General features: G+C 39.3%; 1 protein-coding gene and 1 pseudogene across 1 annotated transcript; one reads left to right on the top strand and one right to left on the bottom strand.

Annotated features, from left to right (window-relative positions):
• Nucleotides 1-306: 306 nt before the first annotated feature.
• On the bottom strand, nt 307-13707 carry GTSF1 (gametocyte specific factor 1). Its single transcript, XM_058557523.1, has 9 exons — nt 13667-13707; nt 8938-9038; nt 6729-6855; nt 6190-6273; nt 5667-5730; nt 4481-4575; nt 3520-3556; nt 1466-1505; nt 307-1364 (listed from the first exon to the last, which is right to left on the bottom strand). Exons 1-7 carry the CDS (start codon nt 13680-13682, stop codon nt 3540-3542), a joined length of 504 nt encoding a protein of 167 aa, XP_058413506.1. The 5' UTR covers nt 13683-13707; the 3' UTR covers nt 307-1364; nt 1466-1505; nt 3520-3539.
• LOC131416601 (small nucleolar RNA U3) lies at nt 9987-10087 on the top strand (annotated as a pseudogene).
• Nucleotides 13708-24159: the final 10452 nt, after the last annotated feature.

Here is a 24159-nt window from a genome sequence, read left to right as displayed (position 1 = left end):
TAACTATTTTCTATTTCATTCCTTTGTTGAGTTGTATTCAAGTAGCTAATTCTTTGCAATGAGACTCGTAAACTAGTAGGAGTTCTGGGTTACAAGTATAGACAGTTTTATTCTGTCATCACCCAAACAAATGAAATTAAAAGCGTTTTGTATTTTCCAGTAATAAGACTATTTTTAAATTAAGTTGTTGTGAGCTGTTGATTGAGACACAAACCAGAATTAGAAGCATAATGGGTGTTTTTTCCCTCCTCAATACATTACTACCCTCTCCAGAAGAAATGGTCTAGTTATTCACTTAAGATCAAATCACACAGCTAGAAGCAGAAATATTATTGTACTATGGCTTATCTTGAACCTGTTTTTAGAGATTGGAACTAAATAAACAGAGAGCTCTGCTTCCTTAGGAGAGAATTCTGTTTTGCGTAAAACTCGTGGAAGGAGGCATTCCACAAGAGCCCACTCCCTCTTGTCTGTTACTTACAAACAATGCTAGAGACATCATTTTTGGAATTGTCAGTATGCTTCACCCAAGTCCCTATCTATACCAGATCCCAAATCCCTCCCCATGCCAGACAGCTTTAAAACCAAAACAAACCTGAAAACAACCAAACAAAAAAAATCCAAAGAAACAAAACACTGGTCTGGGGAAATTATGAAGTCTCCTTGGAAGGGCCAACAAGCTGCTAGGATAGCCAGAGGCTTTGGTGTTTCAGAAATCTAATTTATTATATACACATCCCAGGGCAGTGAACAGGGCCCTCAGACATTCAAGCTTTGAAGCTTAAATCAAATTTCACACATAGGTGGAAAGTCTCTCTCTTCTCCACATGTACATTGGTTCATCCCTTCCATCCAATCTTCACTCCTACATAACCCACACCTAGTCTGACAGCTAGTACAATTTCTAGCTGGAATGTGGGAGAAAGAAAAGAAATAAAAGAAAGCTACTCTAGGTTGGAAATATTTAGGGAGCAAGAGGTACTAAAGATTCTAAATAAGAATGGGGTATTTTGCTATATAAATGCTATCAACATCTTGGAGACTGGGAAAACAGATGCACTGATCAGAAAAGGCCCACTCTTATAGGAATATATTCCTATATTCCTCTAAAAAGAATTTGGTCCATGTGTGTCAAAGAACACAAATACAGTTTCTTTTTCCGACCCAAGTTTCTTGCCTGCTTCAGCTGGATCCTTTAGGATAACTTTAAATGATTATGTTTCACTAATGCAGAATGGGATGTGATTTCTGATCTTGGGGCTGTAAGCACTTAACCAAACTATCAAGCTATCTACATCAATGGTTTATTTGAAACAGTTCTTCTGAGTATGAAGGTTCTTTCTTGCATCAAATGAGTGAGGACTCTAAGGGAGGAGGAAAAAAAATGTACTTGTCAGTTTGAAAGTAACAGGCAGTTTATCTTTCTATAATTAGATTAGGAGGAAAAAAAAAATGAAGAACCCACTGGTAGCAGGAAGAAGCAAGAGTCTTCTAAGGTCTGGCATCTACAAGGAAATGAAAAAAAAAAAAAAAAAAAAGAGTTCTTAGTTCCTTTCAATGACAAAACCACCAACTATATCTGACAATGGGCCACACAACCACAACCCAATTAAAATCTCTTGGTCTGCAGGAGGAATCTACTGCTGTTAATGGCAGAACACCAAGTACCTTCTGACCTTTAGCTCTTTAGTACCACTAAGCACACAGAAACTTGTTAATTGAATTAAAAACATTCTATACAGAGATCAATGTACATTCCTTGTGTCAACAGTTTCACAAGTGAGGAGAAAATCAGAATTGACTATCCAGGTAATTGACTCCTCCAGACAATTCTGGATTAATTCCAATTAACTTACATTGATCTTTTTCTCTTCTTATATACTCTATCTACTCAGTAACTCAATATTTTTTGAGCTGTTATAATGTACATTAGGGGAACAAAAATATGATATCTGCTTTTGAGGCACTTATCTAGTAACAAGTGAGTTGTTGATAAAAACAAATGGGATAAAGCATATTAAGTGCAAGGTGAGCAACCCTTTTCATATATGTGCATTCAAAAAAATCTGCACCCACACTTAAGTTCCTTAAGGGAATAAGCCATGTCTTCTATTTCTTTTGTATCCTTCCAAAGAAGCTAGAGAATTCTGCAACAACAGGCATTCAAAAAATGATGCTTTATTTTTATTAAGAGGACAAGAAGGTCTGTGGCTGTTTAAGGATTCTTACCTGACCTAGGATCATATTTTTCCCTGATTCCTCAGGGGTTACACAGAAAAACAACTTTTCAGAATGTAAAGAGTTTAACAGCAAAGAGTTAAGTTCCAAAGGAGAGAACTGTCTAGTCTTAAATGACAGAGATAGAAGTTTCTCCTAGGCTTTCACCTTAGAGTAGCCATTTTTACTAGGTAGCTATCTACGCTGTATGAGCACCAAGCATGTTGTGCAGAGTGTCCGAGAAGGATTCAAAGGTCACCATTTATCCAGGTCTGTGTGTACTTTCCTGACACACCCCAGTGCTGTTGTGTCTGTTTCTCTTCTGGGGCGAAATCCAATTTTCTGGCTTCCAGATTTATTTAACAATTTGATGTCAGAACCTACCAAGAAAAATGGTGGTACCTAGAAGCAACTGATAAATATTATGGTCCATAACTAAGGAGTGTTTACTTTTAGAATCTCTTTTCTGCTTCTCACCAGAAGAAACATCAGTTCTGGTACAAAATGAACCCTAACTCACAGAAGATCCATCTGCTTCACTGTCCAGAGAAAGTGAATGGACTGGAAGGCAATAGGCCAATTACTCATTCATTCAATAAATATTCACTGCGGGCCTACTATCTGCAAGACAGTGGGGATATAATCCCAATCCCAGCCTAATAATATTTCTTTTGCCAGGAGCAATGTGGCTGGGTCACCTCAGCCAGGACAGCATTTGAAGCATCAAACTTGGCTCTGCTATGGGTACATATGGTAACCTTAAGGAAAGGCTTCACCTGTGAGAAGTAAAAGATTTTGGTTTCTTCATACAGATTTTGTGAGGTTCTGCTAAATCAAATATTCAGATAAACAGTGCAAGACTCTTAGAGACCCAAAACTTTTGAGTGCTCATTAAAAAGAGTATGAATTTTTTGATAAGTGTTAAACTGTACTGCACAGGGAAAGAATTACAGAGCAGTGAAGCACAGCTGTCTGATTAATCTCAGTCCATTAAAGAGGCGTGATAGATCTAGAATGCAACTTTGATAAAAAAAAAAAAAAGAAAGAAAAAGGAAAAAGGCAATGTGTACTAACGTTAGGGAATGCAACTTGGCATCTTAACAGAATTCTAATTTAACCAGTAAATGCCTATTCAGTAGCGTGTGAAGCCGTAATAGAGGCTATCTACTTAAAACACACAGGCACGCACGAAGTTTTAATTTGGTACCATACTCTGAAAGAAAATTGGACCCAAATTGCTTTATGTCCAGTTAAATCTTGCTACCATCTGAAAAGACAGTGAAATAAAACTGAAACACTTACTTGATGAGCTAGATATTCAGTTACTGTGCATTTCCATCTATGGAGTAGAAATATTTCAAAATAAATACACCATGTCAATTGAAATTCACGCCATCCTCTATTCTTACTAAACACAAAGGACTTATTCCCGGGGTATGTTGAATTACAACATAAAAGTAGAAGAATTTAAAATTAGTATTGGATTCTACTCAAAAGCATGGGGAAAGAAAATCGTCCTCTACCTATCAAGCCTTTTGGCATATGATTTGGTGATCTCAGTTTTTGGGAAATGCAAGTATCCAAAAGGAAATGTTTTAAAGGGTATCCTCTAGCCACCTAAAAATTAGCTCAAATAGTAGCAAAGCCAGAAATCAAGGGAATTTGAATTTGGGGGCAACATTAGGAAAAGAAAGTTTGTATTAAATAAAAATGACAATATCTTGGGTGTTCCATATGTGGGACTTTCCTTACCAGGGTGGTATGGTATGAATTTAGTACCTGTTCACTCAGCATGGCCGCTGATGTCTAGGGAAGACATCTGAATACCATTCTTATGCTGGTACTTATGACTTATTACTTGCATTTTTCTCTTCACCCATTTCCTTTTAAGCCCCTGAAATCCAATTTCTAATCCCAATTCCCTATTCATATTATGCCTTGAAAGTCAAGGATGACTTTCTTCTAGCCAAAATCAACAGCCTTTTTATTGGTTCCCAAATTTACCCATGGTATTTGATGTCAGCGGTCACCATCTTGAAAATATTCTTTTGGCTTCTGTGATCTTGTACTTTCCTGTTACTAACCAAGGCCAGGACTAGGGTGAAGTGAGTGAGGTGCTTAGGGTGCAAAACTGAAGGAGGCACTCACTCTCAGAGTTATGTGAGTGCAAGGTGTTCAGAATGAACATGGTGTTGAATAATTAAGGTCAACAGTATTTAGCACAATGAAAAGAGTAAAAGCATTTTGCCTCTATTTCACTTACTGTTTTTCCATGGCAGAACATACGGCAGAGACTTGGGAACGCGCATGCCTGAAGCCAGGTTACTCTTATGTTCCATAACTATGCTGCTTGCAGGGCTGCAAAAAGAAAGATGGATTGACTATGCCAGCATATCTGTATTCTTCAGGCAGGCACATACAAGACAATCAAAATGTGTTTTTCCTAATCTGGGGGAAAACAACAACCTACATTCTGAAATGTAAACACATTTCCATCAAAACATTCTTGCAATTAGAATGATTACCACTTTTCTGGAAGGCTTACTGTTCTGTACAGGCATTATGATAGGTCTAACCATTTTCATTTTCCAGAAATTGAGATAAACAGCAATGCCATCTACTGTTCAGTTGTGTGACAGGCTCATCAACTCACTCAATAAATGTAAGAGATAAAATAAAACGCCAAGACAACCAAACCAAAGGCAACAAATCTCATAGAACTGAGGAAAAATTACAATTATACCAATGGAATTCATTGTTAAGGATTTCTATCTTAGTGCACACTCAAAAAGATATATTTACTCACTGACCTCAGGAGCTAAGAAATAAAAATGGACAAGAATTCTATTCGGGGAAAAATAAAGTCTAGCACCTCATTCCTTCATTTTCCAACCCAGAAATATTCTCATTTGGGTTTGAAACTTCGTCTTCCAAGGTTTCAAGATCAAGTAGTAATGAGAAATCTTATAGATTTAAATTAGATACAAAATCAGTGGGAAGAGGCGCATTTTTTCCCCTACCCAATAGGTACTCTGGATTTCCCAATATCAAATCAAGAACTTTGAAGATTACTTTTTCCTTAGACACTAGTTACCTAGAGTAAAAATGATCCATGTGGTTAAGCTGGAGAATTTTTTCAAAGCATTAAAATAATGTGAACCTAACAAAAAACCCAAGTAAGACATAAGAATGCCTGGTGCCACTGTCTCCCTTGCTAGACTATAAGCTAGCATTTTTGTGTTCCCACGGTGGTTAACACAAAGCATGTGACCGTTTTATGAATCAAGGAGTAAATAAGGAAAAAAACCCACCAAAACAATATCTAGCCTAAGTTACCAGCAAGTAACATCATCAAGAACAGAGGCCAATTCATGCCTTGGTGGCTTCTTTTGGTAACATAGCACTTTGATTTTGGGAGACAGTGCTGGGAATGAGACCTGTTTATTTACCTGTTGTTGCCACAGTAGTTGGTTGTGCCCCAGACAAATGGGGTGCTGGTCTGTTCCCACAAATCTGCCAAAAAAAGCAAAATAGAGTTTGTGGTACTACCAGGTAAGACACCTGTTCATGCTAGTTGAATTTGTAAAGATGGGAAATAATACACCCAAGTTTAGAGAAGTAAAAATTGATCAAGCACCCTGCCTAACTGACACAGTAGCAGGAATTTAATTGAAGGTTATAAACACAAGCAACATAAATAATAATAAATGTGTCTAGTAACAACCCAACACAGACGGTACAACACAATTTATGGAAAAAAACAGATGTAAAGAAGTGCTTTTTCCAATCAAGAGAGATAGGCTGTTCCATGTGTCTGCACAGCACTACAAATGTGCTCGTTTTGGGGCCCAATAAAAATAAGGCGTTCCCAACAATGTGATATGTTCATAAAAAAGGAAAATCTTCCTTCTGTCTAAAGCAAATGACTTGAGGTTTAGACAGTGTGAAGGGAAAGATGTAGAGGCACTTCACCTTTATCCCAGTCTTCATCACAAGGAGGGCACTGCCATGTGCTCTCAGCCAGAGTCTCTTGTCCAAGGTTCCTGGTTTGGTTGACTACAAGACAATAGAGATTCTGATGTAAGAAGGAGACATTGCCAAGTTATTATGTTTAAAGGGGTTAGTGACTTAAAAGGTTGCAGGGTAGCCTAATGGGTTTTTGTTTCTGAAAAATGGATGGTATGAAAGCTAAACAGAGAGGTCTTATCGCCGTGCTGACAGAAGACAAGAAAGAGAAGCAGAAATAAAGATGTTTACTACATCTATGGCAATAAAAGGATTTTTATTTTTAGATGAATTATTAGTAAAATGAATCAGGTTGTTCAGAAGAGAAAGCAGTTTGACAAACACAACTTGACAACCTTTTGCTGGTGAGACAAAAATCTCAAAAGCAGAAAAATATTGTTTTGAAATGATGAAAGCCAAAAATCAAGGTGACAATTTAGCATAATGCAAATGTGAAGGAGCGAACCCCAAGCACTGAAACATTTTAGCTAGTCAGTCAGTCTTACCAACATCTTGCTCAATACAACTTTTGTCGTCACAGCTTGAAATATGATGACTGATTTCAGCCCGAGGAACCTGGTGGCGAGCGTTGAAGGGACAAGTAGCCAACTTGTTGGCGACATCAGGATGATTCTGTGGAACAAAAATTAAGGGGTCTGTCAGTTCTTTGGATCTCTTAAAGTCCAATGGAGGCGGCTCAGCCTTATTCTATAAATGGTTCCTCTAAAATCTCTTAATCAACTTGTGGCTTAACTATGGTAGGTAAATTCATAGGAGAAAATTAAGAGGGATTATTTATCCCTCATACAGAGCATATTGACGTTACCTCCAAATCATCAGAATGTAAACCTCTTTGTTGTGACTGTAGAGACTGACAACACACACTGTGGTGAAAGTGGCTTATATGGAAGTAAACAGTGAATGTAGGATTGAGTATTTCAGCCAAATCTTCTCCCCGTTTATTTCTCAGGGTCATAAGATTCAGGTGGCACAACCTGTAATGGTAGAGCTCTCTGGATGTCTTTGAAAGCTGATATTCAGGACGAATAGTAACATTAAAACCCACTCTTAGTCTGCATTGCAGTAGTGGCTCTGCTATTACAACACAGTAAGCGCTAGAAAATAGCTGCTGGAAGGGAGCCTCAGAAGAGGGAAACCAGCGATTTTTCAGATTAACACAGGAACCCTTATTTAGACTAATGATGCCTGAAATGAGGCTTTGACCAATTTGACCTTTATTTCAGCTATTTCACTAAGGAAAAGCCCAAATGATAGAGTCTACTCTGCTGACCAAGTTCCTTATCTTAAAACAAAACAAGAAACAAAACAAGTGTTGAATATCATCTAAATCCTATGGTAAATATATCTGTAGTTAAGAAATTTATTTATTAGGGGAAGCAATAGATACATCACAAATGATACTCAAAAAAAGTAAAAATAATGTGAAGTGGGGAGAAGGCTGGAAAAAATAGAGGATGAAGAAAATTGTGAGGGCAATTATTTCCATGATTTTCATAAGAGATATCAGGCATTCCATTGCAAAAGTTTTGTAGCCAAAGATTAGAGCATTAGAAGTGGGGAGTTATGAGAATATCTTTCTACTGCTTGGCTCCTTTCCCAACCTTTATCCTTGGGACATGTTTGAGAGCCTAGGGGAGAAAGTTGTGGTGGCATCTGCTGGTCCATACTGTCCAGGTTCAACCTTAAAGGATCCTTGCCTAGAGATTAAGAGCTAGAGAAATAATCAACAATGGCATTATAATCGTGTCTCCAGGATTGCAAGAGAAACACCGTTTAAAGGATGTTAATGCATACATGAATTGTATGCAGTTTGGATTAAATACCAAAATTGTTTTCCAAGCATAAATCCTGGCAGAACTTTGGCCTCTGTTTCTGAATCTGTATTCTAACAATCTTTTCAAGGTGCCTCAATTAATATACCAGCATTAAAGTAGTTTACATCAGCAAAGTCTACAAAAGAGTGACCATAGGAAAAAAAACTCTGATGAATTGTTTTTTCCCCCCAAAGATGCTTACTGTTGAAGCTTGGAGAAAGTTATTTTTAGGAATAATCTTTTCTTGGGCTAACCTCTAGCTGTTCAACTTGTCTAAAATTTTTAAACCAAAAAATCAGGGCCGGCCCCCTGGCTTAGTGGTTAAGTGCGTGCACTCTGCTGCTGGCAGCCGGGGTTTGGATCCCGGGTGTGCACCAAGGAACCGCTTCTCCGGCCATGCTGAGGCCGTGTCCCACATACAGCAACTAGAAGGATGTGCAGCTATGACATACAGCTATCTACTGGGGCTTTGGGGGAAAAATAAATAAATAAATAAAATTAAAAAAAAAACTAAACTAAAAAATCAGAAATAAGTGTATTATACCACTCAATCCTTAACAGGACAATAAAAACATCAAATTCACAAGTCAAGAGGGATTTCTCATTGCTAGCAAAAATTAGTGTTTTCTTTGTTTTCCAAAGGATGAGAAGACTCCACAGAAGCTGTTTATAAAGTGCCAAAACAAGAAAAAACTTATGTACCCAAGCAATAAACAAACTTTCTATAAATGTTGATATTTAACACAAAGGTAGATTCCCAAAACAATTCTGGCATTCAATTAAAACATTTATGCTGAAATTATTTGATATTTACAAAATTTGGCTTTTTAAAAGAACTCAGGAGGGCATTACAGGGCAAATTATGAAAACAAGACTCTACCTTTCTGCACTTGACAAGATGATAAGGAAACCTGCAGGCCCTGATCTGGTGGTTTTTATCATAGGGGCATTGTAATAGCTTTTCAGGGTCCAGGGAATCGACTGAAAGAGAGAAAGACAGGATAAGTATAAAGCTTAACATGCCCTTGTAAAACTACTGCATTCCAGGCACACTGGATTTTTCAACAGAATCTGTAAAAAAAGAACAAGACAGTTTAATGACAACTTAGAATTTTTTAAAAAAGGTGACTAAACATTTGAAAATGAAAATTGTAACTCTGAAAAGATAAAATTGTGTTATCATCGAATCTTAATAAGTCCAGCAAAACCAGCAATCACAGGCATGGGTCTTAGTTCATATTTGGTTGTACACGAATACTGTTTTTTTTTTTTTTTTTTATTGTTGGTTACCCTTGCTATAAAACAAAAAGTTAAATGAAATGACATCTTCTTTCCCTTTTCTAAAAGTGCTAATTCAGGGTCATTCCTATCTCTAGCTAGCCCAACCAGAGCTTCCCAACCAGTATGCTGAAAGTTGGAGTGGATGGTGTGCCAATATGCTGATGTGGGGGTCCACTGCACGTGTGCTTTCTATCCCCCACTAGTCCTAGTGCAAGTGGAAGGTAGTTAATCTCCTTCACTAGCATCCTTGTCTATTTACTAGTATGCCATGACATGAAAAAAGTTGGTAAGTACTGCTCTATATCACTTACATGTTCTATGGAAGCTTGAGAAATATCAGTTAATAGATGATTTCTTTTTCATCTGGCTACTTTAACTTACTACTATAAGTAATTCCTGATCTTGGTAACTCTAGTTACCTCTCAAATGAAATCAATATCTTTATCAGATAGGTGGTTTTATTTTCCATATTTTTAACATAGATGAGAAAGAAAGAATTCTTTAATCTAGTGATCAAATTGGCCAGATTAGAAAACAGAATCATCTCCAAAAACAGAACCTCCTGAGGTTAAGACAAGTGCAGGCATATGGAGCTGCTGTATGAAAGAAAGCTGTAACCTATATCACGCTATTTAAAACTACCCTTAGAAGATTATACTTTCAGGGATCATTTCTGTAGTCTGCTACTAGAGAAGTTTCTCTGAACGTGTAAAACTACCCTTAGGCTTTACAGATGCCCAGGCTGAGCCCCAAATTTTAACAAGCCTGGTTGAGGAAGGGAAATGAAATGGTTAAGCACATTCTGAGTATATTGTGAGGACAACAGGCAACCTAATAAAGTGTTGTTGCCATCACTGAAGGCAATGATAAAAGTGAAATAAGATCAACAACCCACATTTGATAAGAAGCTTATACACCAAGAGACTGCTATGGAAATCAGAAGCCAGTGGGGAATTGAAACAGACACTTTCACTGGAAGAGTGGTAAACATGTAACAAATTGCTAACCATGATCATGATGCAAATGAGCCAGAAAGGTGACTTGAAGGACAGAATGACTAGGAAGGAGAAAAGTCCTAAAGGACAGGCAGGCTTATTATGCCAACCAGGCTCATCCTCACCAGCAATTTTTCGACATTTCTAAAGTTTCAAGACATGCAGGGAGAGTTTATAGATGAATTCTTATTAGTTTCCCTTCATTTAATCCATTCCATCACTAGCAAATGCTAGGCCACGTCAGCAGCTGACAGACTGGATGCAGCTTATGATTCACACACATTACACTGCCTGACCAGTGGCATACATCAGAGTTGATAATGATAGCTTCCTACCATAATGCTTTACTCCTTGGTCTCTGGTAACATAGATCAACTCTAAACTGGTTTTCTAAATTTAAAAAACTTTTATTTTACTTTTAATTAAAAAATTTTTAATGGTGATAAAACATATCTAACATAAAATTTATCACCTTAACCATTTTTAACTGTATAGTTCAGTAGTGTTAAATGTACTCACATTGTCGTGCAGCCAATCTCCAGAACTTTCTCATCTTGCAAAACTGAAACTCTATACTCATTAAAAAACAACTTCTCATTCCCTCCTCCTCCCAACCCATGGCAAGCACTATTCTAACTTTTTGTTTCTATGAGTTTGACTATTCCAGATATAGTACTTCACATAAGTGAAGTCATCTAGCATTTGTCTGTGACTATTTCACTTAGCATAATGTCCTCAAAGTTCATCCATATCATAGCATGTGATGGGATTTCCTGTACCTATTTGGCTTTTTTTTTTTTTTTTTTACTTAATACATCTTGGAGTTCCTTCTACGTCAATACATATAAAGAATATTTCATTGCTGCATATCGATGTACCATAGATTCTTTTTTTTGTCTTTTTGCTGAGGAAGATTTGCCCTGAGCTAACATCTGTGCCAATCTTTCTCTATTTTTTTTTCGTGAGGAAGATCAGCCCTGAGCTAACGTCTGTTGCCAATCCTCCTCTTTTTGCTGAGGAAGACTGGCCTTGGGCTAACATCCATGCCCATCTTCCTCTACTTTATATGGGACGCTGCCACAGCATGGCTTGACATGTGGTGTGTCTGTGTGCGCCTGGGATTTGAACCTGCAAACCCCGGGCTGCTGCAGCAGAGCACGCGCACTTAACTGCTATGCCATGGGGCCAGTCCCTGTACCACGGATTCTTAATCAGTCCCCTTACTGATGGACATTTAGGTTGTTTCCACTTTTTTACTAGTATATACAATGCTGTGACGACCAATCTAGTATATACTACTTTGTGCACTGTATGAGTATTTCTCTTGGGCAGATACTTAAAGAGTGCTGCAATGAAGTATATGTGCATTTCAAGTTGTAATAATTACCATCAAATTACTCAGCAAAAAGGTCTGGCTTTCTGGGAATACAACTTAATTTGGAAAACAAAGCAGTCCCTGTTGACAAGCTTCCTTCAGAAGCATAGACTCAGTCGTTCCCCACACCTGGATAGGGCCTAGATCCCATGGAAAGAAATGGAGGAAACTTCATGGACATAAGGAACTAGACTTGACAAAAGTGTCATCAGCTAAGAGACAGAGCCCAAAGACAGAAGAAGCTGGAGATCTTCAGGAATCTATCAGATTAAGGTTAGAGTTTTAGGTCAATTTTGGAAAAAGGTCAAGTATATTTTAAAGCAGTGTTTCTCAAACTAACATAATTGCTGGGTATTAGATAATTTGGGGAATGTGTTAAAATGCAGACTCTGATTCAGTAGGTCTGGGATGGGGCCTGAGATTGTACATGTCTAATACACTTTCAGGTGATATTTTCCTAAGAAAAAAATTATGGCTGAAAAAAGTAACTAAAGAATGAGAGACATAAAGGGGAGATGTTGCTTGCCAATTTAATAGAGAGTAAGTAGTAAGCTTCCAAGAATAAATAAATAAATATAAATCTATCTCTATCTCAAACGGGAATTTTAGATTTTAATTAAAATATTTTACGAAAAATTAAAGAGATGGGGGAGAGAGCCCTAAGGAAGATCAAGGAGAATCAGCCTTCAAGATCAATGATTCTTGGGGCCGGCCTATGGTGTTTGGTTAAGTTCGCATGCTCCTCTTCAGCAGCCCATGGTTTGCGGGTTTGGATCCTGGGTGTGGACCTACACACTGCTCATCAAACCCATAGTGTGGTGGCGTCCCACATACAAAATAGAGGAAGATTGGTACATATGTTAGCTCAGGGCCAATCTTTCTCACCAAAAAAAAAAAAAAAAAAAGAGATCAATGATTCTCAAAGCGTGGTCCTCAGATCAGCAGCATCACCTGGGAACATGTTAGAAATGCAAATTCTTGGGTCCCAGACCTTCTGAATCAGACATTCTAGGAGTGGGGCTCCAGCAACCTGTATTTTAACAAGCCCCCCCAGGTGATTCTGCTGCATGCTAAAGTCTGAAAACCTCTGTTGTAGATATTTAGATATAAAGACTACTTCCATGTAGTTTCTATATGTTGGTGATAAAGATTCTGTTGGACTCTTCCTTGAAGGTAGAATCGGACTAAAATATCCTTTAGTTGGAACTTGTTAATGATAAAGAGATTCTGAACAAGACAGCACAGTAGGAAACAAAGCAGACCCTGCTGACAAGTTTCCTCCACTCCTTGACTCAGATGTTCCTCAAACTTGGTCAGTGCCTTGTGGTATCAAGTAGGGCACTACACATAAACAACATATAAGACTCTGGTTCTCACTCTGTCCTTAACTATGTAACCTTCTATTTTCTCACTTGTAAAATCTGAGTGTTAAATGAAATGATTTTTCAGGTCTCTTTTGGTTCTACACGTGTATGATTCTAGGTGCAGGCTCCCTTTTGACGACTTGGATCATCTCAGGTTCCTGGATCACTTGAGAAATAAGAATCCTCCCTAGGATTTCTTTAATCCTAAAAACTCAATGTATGTCACCGTTACTATGTATCCCATATCATCCCTCAAAAGAGAAAGAAAACAGAGGCTACTATTCCTGTGTCATCAACAGGAGAAACTGAAGTCCTAAAGAATTAAAATGCTTCATATAAAAAAATTTAGTTTAACACACGTGTTCCAACTGCAGCCTTTTCAAAGCTCGATGACGTCTCATACCTCTTTATTTAAATTTCAAGTGTCTTCTTTCAAATTTGGGCACTTCTCTACATTACTATCACACAGACATTTCTCCTCAGCAGTTTAGGGAGAAATGTGAATCTTTCCCAACACACTAAAAGTCTTGTCAGACATATAAAACTATATTAAGTAATTTAACTTATTTTTAAAAAGCAACAAGAAGCACATACTGTAAGTTTTTTCCATGTTGGAAATGAAGAAGCTGAATCCAAGTGCTGGAAAAAAACAAACAAACAGTGGTTCAGGGAATCAGAAATGAGGTGTACCAAAAAGTAGCCTAAGAAGTGGAGTCAAACTGGAATTGAAGCTAACCAAGTTCAATATAAGAAACTCTTAGCCCCCCTCCCCCAAATATTTTCTCCCCTTTAAAGCATTCTTTACTACTTCGAAGCATTTTAACATTATTGCCTAATTCACACTCTTGGAATAAATTCTAGGGCTCACAAATAGCTAAGAAAAACCAAATATGACTAATTTAAACTGTACTCAAGTGACAAGATGTCAACCTATTTTAAGCGCCATTACAACAGCGTGTCACGGTTTACCATCTATTAGGGTTTGATGCTATTTAACGTTAGAGGGGGCAAGTCAAGACCACAAGAATACTGTTATTTAAACTTCAGGATAAACTTAGGAACAGGGTACTATTTTAAAGCTCTCCTCTCAAGTTCTTAAAAACACAGGATGGGCAGGCTGCCAGTCTTACTCCCTCCTGGGACCTGGAAATCCTGGAAGCCTATGTCAGACAGTATACACTTAATCCATCCAATAAACCCAGAGACATTCTAGTTTACCCTGACTTTTCTTAAACACAACCAGGAAGTTCCAATGATGCTTCACCTTCCCACTCCCTCCAACCTCCTACGCTAAAATGGATAGTTGGTTATGTAAGTCCCTCCAGTTAATACTCATTCCCTCTATGCATTGAGGGAAAACTTCTGAATGTTAGGACTTAAGAACTGTCCGTTTTATGGATAACACAGTCATAAAAGACCCAGTCTGTAACAGAAATGTGGAAGATTAAAATACAAGAAAAGTTTTGGTAGTTTGAATCCTCTTCTACCGAGATCTCCCCCATTAAGCACTGTGATTAAATAAACTTATCATTATAGGAAAAAACTAAAATTTATATAAAACCATCCCCATAGGACACTTCTGAAAATTGGCTAGATTTACAGCTATTGTCTCTAGAGCAAGCTCTCCTTCTGCCCCTCATACAATTCCACAGTCCTTCTCCCCATTCTATGACATAAGCAGCCTTGGAACCTATGATAGGAAATACGAGTGATCAGCTGGAACTCTACTTTGGTAATCTGCTGTAGAGCCCATTTGTTAATGACGATCCTTAGCGAAACTGTCATAAAAAATATTTTTCACGTCTGGATTAGGAAATTCTGACCTTCCTTTGACATGTTTTATTCAATACATAGTTACTTTATACTTTTTCAATAAAAAGAAAAAGAGGTTTGGAAGGAGGAAGCAAGCATTATGTTCCTCGATTTTGAGGCATTTAAAGCAGTGATCAGCGCCAGATTCAGCAACTTGTAGGAAGCCACCCTATCCTTTGGGGGCAAAAAGACTAACTGCGATAGATTTAGGGCACTGGAATCCAGCGCTTCATCACTCCGCCGTGTCCATTTAAGCACCTTCCACGTCACACTGCTAGCCGGTGATTCTTTGCCTTTTCCCTAGCACTAGGTCGCGGTGAAACGGACCAACTACACGAAGCGGTCAAGTTTGGGGGCTGGATGTAGTTTGAAGCAACTGGTTCAACTCAACAGAGCTGACGGCTCAGTAAAACAATCGTTTTTCTTCCTTTAACAAAACAACCGGAGTAGATTTCAGCAAAGGGACTAAACAGGAGAAGGTGGGGAAGGCGGCAGACTTAACAGCACGTAGACAATGGAGGCCCTCGAGGGGACGAGGCGGTCGCGGAACCAGGGGTAGCTAAACCAGCCGCCAACCCACAAGGCCGAAGGCCATGGGCAGGAAAGCGAAAAGGGAAGATACTAGATGGTGAAGGTACCCCAGGGCACTAAACGGTAGCTGCAGGGACTCCCCAGGTCACGGCCGGACGCCTTTCCTACCTCAGTTAGACGAGCGCTCTCGACAGCCGCCTTCGCCCAACATCCGGGCCCTAGCAACGCTCACTTCCGGCCCCTGACGCGAGGGGTGGGGCCCCCACTTCCTGTGACGGAGGTCTCTCCTCTGGCCGCAGGGTGGGGCTGGTGCTCCACGGGGTTTGTTCTGGGCTCCGTGTCCTCGGGGCCTCCTCGTCCTCGCGCCCACCGTGTTTTAGACCGTCCTCCTCTGGCCCCCAGAACGCTGGTGGTCTTGCGTGGGTGGAACTCGCACTGCATTCTCCGGCTTCGTGGCGGCCATCCTAGAGAAAGAAAAGGGTGCTCAGAAATGGGCTCTCGAGGAGGGAACGGGGCTGGTTGGAAGGAAGCCTCGTTTGTGGACGTTGTCCGAATAGAAAGGTCATTTAGATTTTGAGGGGAGGGAGGAGGAAAATTGTAAGGGAGATCAGGCAGAGCGGCCAAAAACCCCCGAAAATATCAAAGACAGAAATCTAGTTGGTTTTGTTTAGCACACGTTGTAAAATCTCAAAAGTCAGTAATAGTATCTGAGAATGCGTGGTAGGATGGATGCCCGAGTTGGATTAAGGGGAATTTTAGAGTTGAGGAGAGAGCACGACATAAAGAGTTGGAGAGGTAAAGAGGGCCAGAAAGTTACAGCTTATAGTGGAAAACTAGACATATATTGTCAGACTTTGTTCTGGAAACTGTGATTAAAAAAAAGTGTAAGCATTAGTTCTTGTCCCCAAGGTGCTTAGGAAAACAGGTCCCAAAGTGGATGAAAGGTTAAGTGGCAGTATATCAGATGCCAAAAAAGTGGTTGAGACGGTAAATTCAAAAAAGGAAGAAATCAGTGGGGCCCAAAGTGACCTGGGAAGGCTTGATGGAGAAAAGGGAGTTGTGGCCTTTGAAGGTTAGACAGAAAAAAGGAAGGTGTTGACACTACAGGTAGATCTGGCAATAATGTTTTTCAAAACCAAGAAGTAAAAGATGTGATATGACAAATTTTTGTACCGTTCAAGGTGTAGGAGGCAGTCTGGGAGATCAGTCTGGGGTGCTGAAATATTGATGTTTTTAGAACATTTCAATGTTTTATAGAGCCTAAATATGATTTAGGAGAACTTATCCTGACAGCAAGTATTGTGTGGCTTAATGAAGAGGATCATGGGAGTGGGACATTTTATGTGAATAATTTGTAAACATAAATTGTTATCAGATGATTGTTGTTTTTAAATTATCAGCCCTTGGGCTGAAGAGGGTGTGCTTCACAGCCTTTGGTTAATATTAAGACCCTGAAAAGAAATGTGTTGATGGAAGCCAGGCCCAAGCCATTCTTATTGTAGGCTAATAGTTCTTTATTTTTTGTGAGGAAGTTCAGCCCTGAGCTAACATCTGTGCCAATCCTCCCCTTTTTGATGAGGAAGACCAGCCCTGAGCTAACATTTATTGCCAATCCTCCTCCTTTTTTCCCCTTTTTCTCCCCAAAGCCCCAGTAGATAGTTGTATGTCATAGTTGCACATCCTTCTAGTTGCTGTATGTGGGACGGCACCTCAGCACGGCTGGACAAGTGGTGCATTGAGTGCGTGCCCAGGATCCGAACCTGGGCCGCCAGTAGCGGAGCGCGTGCACTTAACTGCAAGGCCAGGAGGCCGGCCCTAATAGTTCTTAATCTTGTCTGCACGTTAGAATCATCTGGGGAGCTGTTAAGACATGCTATGCCAAATTCCCATCCCAGACCAATTAATCAGAAAGGGCTGGGCATAGTTATTTTTAAAAAGCTACCCAGGGGAGGCTGCCCCGTGGCTTAGTGGTTAAGTGCTGGTGCTCCGCTACTGGCGGCCGGGTTCGGATCCCGGGCGCATACGGACACACCGCTTCTCCTGCCATGCTGAGGCCACGTCCCACATACAGCAACTAGAAGGATGTGCAACTATAACATACAACTATCTACTGGGGCTTTGGGGAGAAAAAGGGAAAAAAAAAGTGTTAAAAAGCTACCCAGGTGATTTTAATGTGCAGTCAGAGTTTGAGAACCACTGACCTAGGCACTGTTTTGAATTTACAAAAGCTGTTTTTCCACCTGGGTGGCCTGGATGATTCCTGTGAAGGAGGAGCAAGCTGTTAAAGGGGTTCTTGAAAGATAGTTGCTAAAAATGAAAGCTTCATTGCAAGTTTAGCAGAGAAGATTTTAGAAAAAGCTGTTGTTTTGGCAAATCAGTTTCAGATTTTAGGAATATCTTACACAAAGTAATCTTTATGAAATCCTAAACCTCTGAATTTATCACAACATCATTCATGCAGATTGGTGGAGCCAGTGTGATTTGAAGCGAAATGTAATTTTTCAGGCTTTAAATTGCAGTAATCTGGTGAAATTGTTGACACTGTGACTGTGACCCATAACTACTTTTCAGTCAGATACCTGCAGATTGAAATTTCTGAGGAAGAAAGAGCTAAGGGCTTGAGAGATGAGGAGTGGGTACCAAACTGGAATCCCAAATCAGGCTTCACTGCGTTCTGTAATGCCTTGTCAGGGTGACAGGATCCCCAGCTGATAAAGCTATTCCATTTAGCGCCAGTGAACAAGCCCACCAACTTCCAAAAAAAAAAAAAAAAAAACAAAAAAACCTAACCTGTCTTGCAGTGGAGATTTTTAAATAAAAATGCACCACACATCTATTCTTTCTATTCTTAAATGCTTTTTTCATTTCTTTCCAACCCAGAAAGTTCTGCTTTATCTGAGATCCCTGCCGAGCTTTCTTTCAGACTGGTTTTCCAGCCAGGTTGAATATATTTGAAAAGGAAAAAAACAATGAGAGACCCAGGCATTTACACAGGGTCATTATAGGAGCTAGCTGGGATTAATGCCCTAAACTGAATCTGATCCTTGCTCGTTCTATTTGTGGATTTGCTAGCATTTGTCTCTAAATTACAGATTATATTTTTAAAGTTAATAATTATTAGTTAAAAATACTTTGGACTAATGAGTAAAAAGACAGATTGAAAAAAATCTTTGAAAGAAAATGAGTTTTCTCTGCATTTAGGGTTGAAGGAATTCTAGTAGTCCTTGTGATTCTTTAGAGACTTTCAGCGTTTCAGAAAACCTCGTAAAACTTAAAGTTTTGCCCATCAGAAGACTGAAGTATTAAATTTCTTTTTTTCTGGCTTGAATTTTATCAACTAAGTCCTGGTTCTCTCATCCAATTATGATTTCTGATTGGTAGTTAAGTGTATAATAAAAATAGGAAAATTATTCAGTAAGTGCAGTTGCAAAATATTTCAAAATGAGAGATCTATGGGGGAACATAGTAGGTGCACTTGTTGGTGAGGATGGATTGGGAAGTATTTTTTTTTTTTTGTGAGGAAGATGAGCCCTGAGCTAACATCCATGCTAATCCTCCTCTTTTTGCTGAGGAAGACCAGCTCTGAGCTAACATCTATTGCCAATCCTCCTCCTTTTTTTTCCCTCAAAGCCCCAGTAGATAGTTGTATGTCATAGTTGCACATCCTTCTAGTTGCTGTATGTGGGACGCGGCCTCAGCATGGCTGGAGAAGCGGTGCCTCGTTGTGTGCCCGGATCCCAACCTGAGCCGCCAGTAGCAGAGCGCGCGCTAAGCTGCTAACCGCTAAGCCACGGGGCCGGCCCTAGTTTGGGAAGTATTGCTTTACAGGAGGGTGATAAGTTGGCGCTGGTTACAATTTTACAGGCGAAGTAGCAGAGAGAGTGCTCCCACCAGGGAGCCAATGAGAATAAATTTATGTTTAAAGAAGACTCTAATGGGAGTTTGCTGAGATAGCCAACATCCAGCTCTAGAAATACAGGATGATGCAGGATGAATTAAAAAAAACCAGTGGTGATTTTTTTTTTTGGTCTATACTTCAAATTTATTGTGTCCTGATATGTAAATGTTATATACCTGTGTAATCCACATTGCCTGTAATAGTTACCCGTGTACTTGAGAAATCTGTTCTCTATGTTTTTCCTTGACTTCTAGGTAGTTCCCTTCCCCAGAACTCAGCAACAAAAGCGCCTCACACCGCTTCTGGTACTGGCCTCTAAGATGTAAATTTTAAGTCAAAGTTTGTAAACCATTGTTAGTTTCACTTTGGCAAGGCTTAATGAACAGATAGCTAAGGAAATGGAAACTTCTTAAAAGTTTGTCAAAAAGATGGTAGAACGGCAGAATTATGGTTTCTAACATTGTGAAATTTTGGGTTGTACATTTTTGTTTGTCCATCACCATATATATGACTCCCTTTACCCCTTGTGCCCACCCCCACTGCCCCTGGTAACCACAGTCCAGTTTTCTCTGTCCATGTGTTGGTTTATATTCCACATATGAGTGAGATCATACAGTGTTTGTCTTTCTCTTTCTGGCTTATTTCACTTAACATAATACGCTCCAGGCCCATCCATGTTGTTGCAAATGGGACGATTTTGTCTTTTTTTATGGCTGAGTAGTATTCCATTGTATATATATACCACATTTTCTTAATCCAATCGTTAGTCGAGGGACACTTAGGTTGCTTCCACTTCTTGGCTATGGTGAATAATGCTGCAATGAACATAGGGGTGCATAAGCCTCTTTGGATTGTTGATTTCAGGTGCGTTGGATAGATTCCCAGTAGTGGGATGGCTGGATCATAGGGCATCTCTATTTTTAATTCTTTGAGGAATCTCCATACCGTTTTCCATAGAGGCTGCACCAATTTGCATTCCCACCAGCTGTGTATGAGGGTTCCTGTTTCTCCACATCCTCTCCAACATTTGTTGTCTTTTGTCTTGGTGATTATAGCCATTCTAACGGGCGTGAGCTGGTATCTTAGTGTTGTTTTGATTTGCATTTCCCTGATGATTAGTGATGTTGAGCATCTTTTCATGTGCCTATTGGCCATCTGTATATCTTCCTTGGAGAAGTGTCTGTTCATTTCCTCTGCCCATTTTTTGATCGGGTTGTTTGTTTTTTTGTTGTTCAGTTGTGTGAGTTCTTTATATATTATGGAGATCAACCCCTTGTCAGATGTATGTTTTGCAAATATTCTCTCCCAGCTGGTTGGTTGTCTGTTCATCTTGATTCTGGTTTCATTTGTCTTATAAAAGCTCTTTAATCTGATAAAGTCCCACTTGTTTATTTTTTCTTTAGTTTCCCTAGTCTGGGTAGGCACGTCATCTGAAAAGATTCCTTTAAAACCAATGTCAAATAGTGTGTTGCCTATATTTTCTTCTATGAGTTTTATAGTTTCAGGTCTCACCTTCAGGTCTTTGATCCATTTTGAGTTAATTTTTGTGAATGGCTATAGCACATGGTCCACTTTCATTCTTTTGCATGTGGCTGTCCAGTTTTCCCAACACCATTTATGGAAGAGGCTTTCCTTTCTCCATTGCATGTTCTTAGCACCTTTGTCAAAAATTAGCTGTCCGTATATGTGTGGTTTTATTTCTGGGCTTTTAATTCTGTTCCATTGATTTGTGTGTCTGTTTTTGTACCAGTACCATGCTGTTTTGATTACTATTGCTTTGTTGTATGTTTTGAAGTCAGGGATTGTGATGCCTCCTGCTTTGTTCTTTTTTTTTAGGATTTCTTTAGCTATTCGGGGTCTTTTGTTGCCCCATATAAATTTTAGTATTCTTTTTTCTATTTCTGTGAAGAATGTCATTGGGATTCTGATTGAGATTGCATTGAATCTGTAGATTGCTTTAGGTAATATAGACATTTTAACTATGTTTATTCTTCCAATCCACGTGCATGGGATATCTTTCCATTTCTTTATGTCATCATAGATTTCTTTCAATAATGTCTTGTAGTTCTCATTGTATAGGTCCTTCACCTCCTTGGTAAGACTTATTCTTAGGTATTTTATTCTTTTTGATGCAATTGTAAATGGTATTATCTTTTTGAGCTCTCTTTCTGTTAGTTCATTATTAGCATATAGAAATGCAACTGATTTTTGTAGATTGATTTTGTACCCTGCAACTTTGCTGTAGTTGTTGATTGTTTCTAATAGTTTTCCAACAGATTCTTTAGGGTTTTCTATATATACAATCATGTCATCTGCAAATAGTGAGAGTTTCACTTCTTCGTTACCTATTTGGATTCCTTTTATTCCTTTTTCTTGCCTAATTGCTCTGGTCAAAACCTCCAGTACTATGTTGAACAGGAGTGGTGAGAGTGGGCAGCCCTGCCTCTAGAACGGCCGAATTATACTAAAGAAATTTTACCTACTAAAAATTGTGTAAAGCACTAGTCTGGCACAGAACAGTTCTAAAATTCAAGTACTGCTGTTATTCTGATCTGTTATTCTAAGGAATGTCAAATGTTTAAACCCAAGGGTCATTTTCTCTGTGAAGCCTTCTTCTAACCTCTGCCTGGGATTAAGTTCTTACATTTTCTTGTAGCCTCCTCCCATCATCCTTCCCTCCCAGCACCTAAACCGTATGTCATACCAGTGGTTCTCTAAGTATGGTCCCCAGACCAGCAGCATCAGTATCACTTGGGAACTTGAGAAAATGAAAATTTTTGGGCCTTACTACAGACCTACTGAGTCAGAAACTCAGGGGTGAGATGCCCTACAATCTGTGTTTTAACAAGCCCTCCAAGTGATTTGGATACCCACCAAAGTTTGAGAAGTGTTGCCTAGTACTATAGTTGTCAACACTGTTCCCTTGTCATGGACCATGGCCCCTATAGTTCTTTACATAGTGCTGCGAACATTGTAGATACTTGATTATTTGATTTGAGAGCACAGTTATATTTTGTCAGAAGCTGCAGCAACTGTGAGACATCATCTGTTTTGTAAGAGAAGATGTGAGAAGAGACTAAAATATTTGAGTTTTTTTCTTTCCCTGTTTTATACCACAGCTGCTTGGAAAGCCTGCACAAAAAGGCCCGTAAGTATGGACCGACAGTAGGATAAGGATGTAGAACCAATGGGATACATTTTGGTGCATATCTAGGACATGGGAAATGGGACCTAGCAATTTTTTCCCCCCACAGTTCATACTGTGCATGTAAGGGTGGAAACCCTAAAACCTGATTTTAGGGAAGAGACGCTATAGCTGAAAAGTCTTATTACTGTTACATAAATAAAATTTAAATCACTTTGATAGGACTTTTTGGTGAAGATGAGTGAACCTGGTTACCAAGGCTTTTGAAAGGTTGACTTATTCAGTATAAATACTTAGCCCAGGCTACTGAGTCTCTTTTTATTCCACCATGTCTATTAAGTATAAATTCTCCACATTCAGCAACTTGGATTTTTTTTGTGGGCACAGGACTAGTACGTAGTCAAGATCATGCCTCTCCTAAAGCATCTTATAGTTGAATGATAACAAATCAGAACGAAAGGAGGGTAACGGGGGCTGTAAGCCGCCGGTTACGGGAGTGTGGGGGAATAGTTAGGACTTTGGGGAATCGAGGCAGTTTTTGAGGCAATTGCTTTTTTTTTTTTTGAGGAAGATTAGCCCTGAGCTAACACTTGTTGCCACTCCTTCTCTTTTTTGCTGAGGAAGATTGGCCCTGGGCTCACATCCGTGCCCATCTTCCTCTACTTTATATGGGACGCTGCCACAGCATGGCTTGATAAGTGGTGCGTAGGGCCACGCCCGGGATCTGAACCTGTGAACGCCAGGCTGTGGAAGCGGAGCGCACAAACTTAACTGCTACGCCACCAGGCTGGCCCTGAGAGAATTACTTTTAAACTTTCCTTTTTCTTTTAAAGTAAGTATTTTTCCATAAGTTTGGTCTTTTTGAAGCTTTGAACAAATGTTGTGTTAGAAGCCAAAAAAGTGATGTTTTAGTTGCTATTGTGCCTTCTTCCAAGGGGCTCAAAACTTCTTAAAGCAAGATTTGAGTAGATCTGGCCCCAGTATGTGGAATTACACAACTGCCTAATAAGTGGTGTTTTATCCCTTAAGATTTGGGTGGCTGACTTGGTTTGTCTGGGTGTCCCAGGGTAATTATTGTTCCTCCTTTCATGCTCAAGAGTGTCTTGGTTTGGAGGAAAAATTATATGGTCCCCACTTAAGACTGCGTGGCCTTTTAGGGGAAGATTCTGTATACCTAAAATATGATAAAGGAAGACATCTTTATCTCTTTGGGCCATTTTTCCTGGGAAACATTCTTTGTTTTTATATAGTCTGGTGTTATACCAAAGTGTAATTTAAAAAATTCAAAATATGTGTAAGGCCTTAGTCCAGAGATAAAAGTAAATCTTGTTTATATTATATAAATCTAGAGAAAGTAGCCTCCCTTTGTACAAAGTATACTAGAATGTGCTAGATACTAAGTGTCTAGTTTTTCTCTCTTCTATTTTTTGTTTTAACTGAAGAAAAAAGATCGTTTAAAAAGGATCTAGAAAATAGATAGGGATAAGTCTCATAAGTGCAGAAAATGTTCATTTAACTACAACTTTTTTTTTTTTGTGAGGTAGATTAGCCCTGAGCTAACATCCGCTGCCCATCCTCCTCTTTTTCCTGAGGAAGATTGGCCCTGGGCTAACATCTGTGCCCATCTTCCTCTATTTTATACGGGAGGCCGCCACAGCATGGCTTGACAAGTGGTGTGTCGGTGTGCCCGGCATCCGAAAC

This window comes from Diceros bicornis, chromosome 17 (genome assembly GCF_020826845.1).
Source record: "Diceros bicornis minor isolate mBicDic1 chromosome 17, mDicBic1.mat.cur, whole genome shotgun sequence".
Taxonomy (NCBI): Eukaryota; Metazoa; Chordata; class Mammalia; order Perissodactyla; family Rhinocerotidae; genus Diceros; species Diceros bicornis.
Note: the sequence above shows the minus strand (reverse complement) of the source record. Positions and strands in the feature narration are given on the sequence as shown.

What these genes read in the sequence shown, in the direction of transcription:
- GTSF1 (XM_058557523.1), bottom strand. An exon ending in ATCTTGTCAAGTGCAGAAAG is followed by an intron (nt 6,856 to 8,937) that starts GTAGAGTCTTGT and finishes TTTGTTCCACAG; the next exon opens with AATCATCCTGATGTCGCCAA. An exon ending in TGATGAAGACTGGGATAAAG is followed by an intron (nt 5,731 to 6,189) that starts GTGAAGTGCCTC and finishes TTTTTTTGGCAG; the next exon opens with ATTTGTGGGAACAGACCAGC.